We start from the raw sequence: 4705 nt of genomic DNA, 5'->3' as shown, positions 1-4705 counted from the left end.
CATACACATGCACACGTGACCACTGAATATGCCGGGAGGGGGGAGTTTTCGGATCAGGAGACACAACATCGCATGCCAATATCTTTATTATCGTCAGCATTCTTCTTCTTCTTCTTCTTCTTCTTCTTCTGAGATGTGCATCATCATCATCATCATCATTATCATCATCACCACCACCAGCATCATCATCATCATCATCATCATCACCACCGCCAGCATCATCATCATCCTGCTACGGCTGTTGCTTGTTCTACACTTACTAGGTATTAATGTCTCACTTAGGACCGAAGAAAGAGACGTCCACACTTGTTCGTTGTCTGTACAATGAACTATGTTCGTTGTCTCTTTAATGAACTATGTTCGCTGTCTGTACAATGAACTATGTTCGTCGTCTCTATAATGAAACTATGTTCGTTGTCTCTATAATGAAACTATGTTCGTTGTCTCTATAATGAACTATGTTCGTTGTCTCTAAAATGAACTATGTTCATTGTCTCTAAAATGAACTATGTTCGTTGTCTCTATAATGAACTATGTTCATTGTATCTATAATGAACTATGTTCGTTGTCTCTGTAATGAACTTTGTTCGTTGTCTCTGTAATGAACTATGTTCATTGTCTCTATAATGAACTATGTTCGTTGTCTCTATAATGAACTATGTTCATTGTCTCTATAATGAACTATGTTCGTTGTCTCTGTAATGAACTATGTTCGTTGTCTCTGTAATGAACTATGTTCATTGTCTCTATAATGAACTATGAGAAGTTACGGGTCAGCATCACAGGAACAGCCGCCGATTTGTTTGTTTGTTTGAGTAAAGAGAAACACATCGACACAATAATGGCCATTTAGTGCTGGGGAAAAGTCAGACAGACAGACAGACAGACAGACAGACAGACAGACAGTAACAGCAGCGGGAAAGGAAAATAAAGAAGTAGGACTTCCCAGTGGCACCCTCCAACCACCCGCGTTGGTCTCATAAAGGAGACTTTACGTTTGTCCTTTCATTTTCGTTTATGAATTACAATAACCCCTAATTGTAAGACATCCACCTGTCTTAGACGGTCTCTTTTCTCCTGGACAACGGATGGCCGTCTGGGCAATGAGTCGCTTTAGCAAAATCTGAATACGTTAGTGCGCCTCTTCGGCAAATAATATATGATATGAACCACTTCGGCAAATAACATACGATATGAACCACTTCGGCAAATAATATACGATATGAACCACTTCGGCAAATAATATTATGATATGAACCACTTCGGCAAACGGGTTAGAACTACTTCAACAAACGGGTTAGCACTACTTCAGCAAATCGGTGCACCCACCCATTTCGTCAAACGGGTCAGGAAAGAGAGTGAAGAGTCTGAATTCGGATAACGTTTCATTGAGAATTATCCGGTTATTCTTATAGATTATCCGGATTTTGCCCCCCTCTACTAGCAGGTCACACCAACAACTCGAGCAAAACGAGATCAGAGCCACCCCGCACAGTTGCTTTGGACTCCGCTCAAGTATGTTGTGGGCCATTCCACGACAAATGAACCTGCAGCCAGACACGTAGCGCGGGGAAAACGATTTGCTGGAAAAAAAATCTGAACAAAGATAGCGCTACTATTTCTTTAGAGCAGTCATTTTTATATAAGAGGAAGATTTACTCGACCCCACCCCCCCTCTCCAAAAAGCACCCCTCCCCCCCATGTCCAAACACACAGAAAAATACACATAGGCAAAACGACAAACAACGACAAAAACATAAACAAGAACAACAAAAACACACACACACACAAACACAGACACACACACAACAGCACACAAACACACACACACACACCACACACACATATTATCCTCCTACTCACCTGAGCAAGATTCGAGGGAATCCTCACTTGCCACAACTGCTGCTGCTGTTGCTGTTGTTGTTGTTGTTGCTGCTGCTGCTGTTGTTGTTGCTGCTGCTGCTGCTGTTGTTGTAGTTGCAGCTGCTGTTGCTGCAGTTGCTGCAGTTTGAGCTTGAGGTGCGACTCCTGCAGCTGCCTCTGCAGCTCCTCTATCTGCTTGGCCTGAGCTAGGACCACCTGGTCGTTGTTGGACATCTGCAGCTGCTGGGGCGACGGAGTGACACCCGTCGAGCCGCCCCCGTGCTGTTGCTGCTGCTGCTGCAGGTGGTGCTGCTGCTGCTGCAGCTGCTGCTGAGCCTGGGTCTGCTGGAGCAGCTGTTGTTGGAGCTGCTGTAAGGTCTGGAGCTGTTGCAACTGTTGGAGCTGGAGGAGGGAGGCGGGCGAGGAGAGCTGATTGAGTCAGTCGGCGGGGGAAAAGACATGGGGAGAAGGGGGTGTAGAGGCGAATGTTTTACCGCACTCGAAACACAAAAGGTCATATAAGTTCAGAAGATTAGAGGTATTACAAGAGAGTAACAAACACAAAACAGAAGGAGGGCAGATGGAGATGATAGACTTTTATAGGAAAAAAGGAACAAACCAAACCCACAATTAGGTCATTCACGGCTCGCAGATTAGAGGTGTTAAGATAGAGATACATACACAATAAAGGAGGAAGAAAGATATCATGAAAAAAAAAAAGAATTTAAAAACCCCAACTGAACAAGAAAGAAAGATAGGGAGGACAAATTATGAATTAAAAAGAAGGATCAAACTACATCGAAGTACCCACCAACCACCCACAACTTGAAAGCTTTGGCTCAGAACTACAAATAATAGTCCGAAATCCCTGACATTTGCACTCACTAGTTGCGTAAAACTCAATAATGCAAGAAAGCTAAGAGATCTGTGACACGTGAAATCTCTATTAGCTTAAAAACTCAAAAGTGCCAAGGAAAGTTAGAGATCTTTGACACATGAACTCATCACTATTTGCTTAAAACTCAAAAGTGAGATATCTCTGAAATGTGAACTCACTATTTGCGGAAAAAAATGAAAACTTCCGAGTGAAGTTAGACATCTTCACACTATTTGCATAAAATGAAATCTGTGAACATTCAACTCATTAATTGCCACACTGCAAGGAACAGTGAGAGATCTATGACACGTGAACTCACTAATGGCGTAAAACTCAAAAGTACAGGGAAAGGTTAGAAATCTGTGTCACGGGAACTCACTTATGGCGTAAAACACAAAAGTGAGATACCTCTGAAATGCGAACTCATTATTTGCGAACACCCCCCCCCCTCCCGCAAAACTGTCAAGTAAAGTTCGACATCTATGACACGTGAACTCACTAAAGGCGTTAAACTAAAAAAAGCAGAGAAAGGTTAGGAATCTGTGTCAGGGGAACTCACCGTTTGCGCGAGAGGAGCCGTGAACTGTACCGGAGACACGTGGCTGGGGGACAGCTGCGACAGCGGAACCTTGACCGTCCGGAGGGTACCGCTCCCGTCCGCCGCCGGGGCCACGCTGATGGTTTTGAACCCCGAACCATCCACGCTGGGGCTGAGGCTGAGCGTCTTGATGGGGCTGCCGTCGGGCGCCGAGCCCAGGTTGATGGTTTTGATGGTGCCCAGGTCGGTGCTGGGGCTGAGGTTGATCGTTTTGATGGTGGCCGTGCCGTCCAGGTTGGGGCTCAGGTTGATGGTCTTCACGCCCGAGTTGTCCAGAGTCGTGGTGTTGATGTTGACGGTCTTCAGACCGCCCGCGGCGTCCACGGAGCTGGGGTTGAGCGTGATGGTCTTGAAGGCCCCGCCGTTCCCGCCGCTGGTCATGGGCTGGACCAATGCTTTGAAGGTGGAGGCGTCTAGACTTTGGCCCAGACTGGCCGCTTTGAAGGCCGTGTCGTCTACGCCCTGATTGAGGTCAACGGACACAGAGTCCACCTCCATCGGGGTCATCTCGGCCGGCACGGTGGACGCGGGTCTGGACAGGTCCGTGTTCATGGACACCACCGTCTGGTGGCCCAGCGTGAGCGAGTTGGTGGAGGGACTTGTGTTCAGGATCACCTGGCCGCCGGGCATACTCTGAGCTTTGAGGAGACTGTGCGGAGCCACGGGGCTGGGGGTGCCCAGTTTCGGGGTGAGGTTTGGGGGAGAGGCGGCGTTGAAGTCCGGACTCATGGGGGTGGAGGGCCCGGGGGTGGGGGCCAGGAGGGTGGGTGGGGAGCAGGGAGGGGAGGAGGCGTCACCCGTTGCCATCGGCTCCTCTTTGACCATTGGCTTCACACTGACCACTGTCTTCAGACCCTGGCTGCTGAGAGGTAGCGTGACGGGAACGGAGAAGGCAGAGGAGCTCAGAGCGGACGACTGGGAGAACACGGAGGAGAGGAGGGAGGAGGAGGACGGGAAGGAGGAGGAGGCTGTAGTGGATGGGATGGGTCGCGTGATGGGCGAGGCGACCACCTCCCCGTTGGGCTCAGTCTTGATGTGGAACGTGGTCTGGCTAAACTGTAGCGGGGTGGAGACCCGCGAGGGCGGCCGGGAACCGTTGGTCTTGACAGCCATGGCGTGGCTCGGAGCAGGACTACTGGCGGCGGACGAGGTGTCCGTGAAGGGTTTGAGCCTCTCTATGAGCTGTGGCTTGGGCCCAGACACGGGGAGACTTCGCTTCTTCAGCTCCGCCTTCAGGTCCGCCACCTTCATCTCCTCCAGGTTGCCCGTCAGTTTGGGCAGGCTCAAGGCACTAGCTGGGATGGACGTGAGCGCTTTGGCGGAGGGCCGCGGGGCGACCGACTGAGTGGGTCTCACCACGGGGGGAG

At 49.4% G+C, this 4705-nt stretch overlaps 1 protein-coding gene across 1 annotated transcript in view; it reads right to left on the bottom strand.

Moving 5' to 3' along the window:
* LOC101852101 (mucin-4) overlaps positions 1 to 4705 on the bottom strand; it is a gene marked incomplete in the record, with an annotated part of 90884 nt that overhangs the window by 17050 nt on the left and 69129 nt on the right. The window contains 2 exon segments of the mRNA XM_035970507.1: positions 1864 to 2292; positions 3300 to 4700. Coding sequence (XP_035826400.1) covers positions 1864 to 2292; positions 3300 to 4700 — 1830 coding nt within the window.

Source organism: Aplysia californica, unplaced genomic scaffold, assembly GCF_000002075.1.
Source record: "Aplysia californica isolate F4 #8 unplaced genomic scaffold, AplCal3.0 scaffold00277, whole genome shotgun sequence".
NCBI lineage: Eukaryota > Metazoa > Mollusca > Gastropoda > Aplysiida > Aplysiidae > Aplysia > Aplysia californica.
Note: the sequence above shows the minus strand (reverse complement) of the source record. Positions and strands in the feature narration are given on the sequence as shown.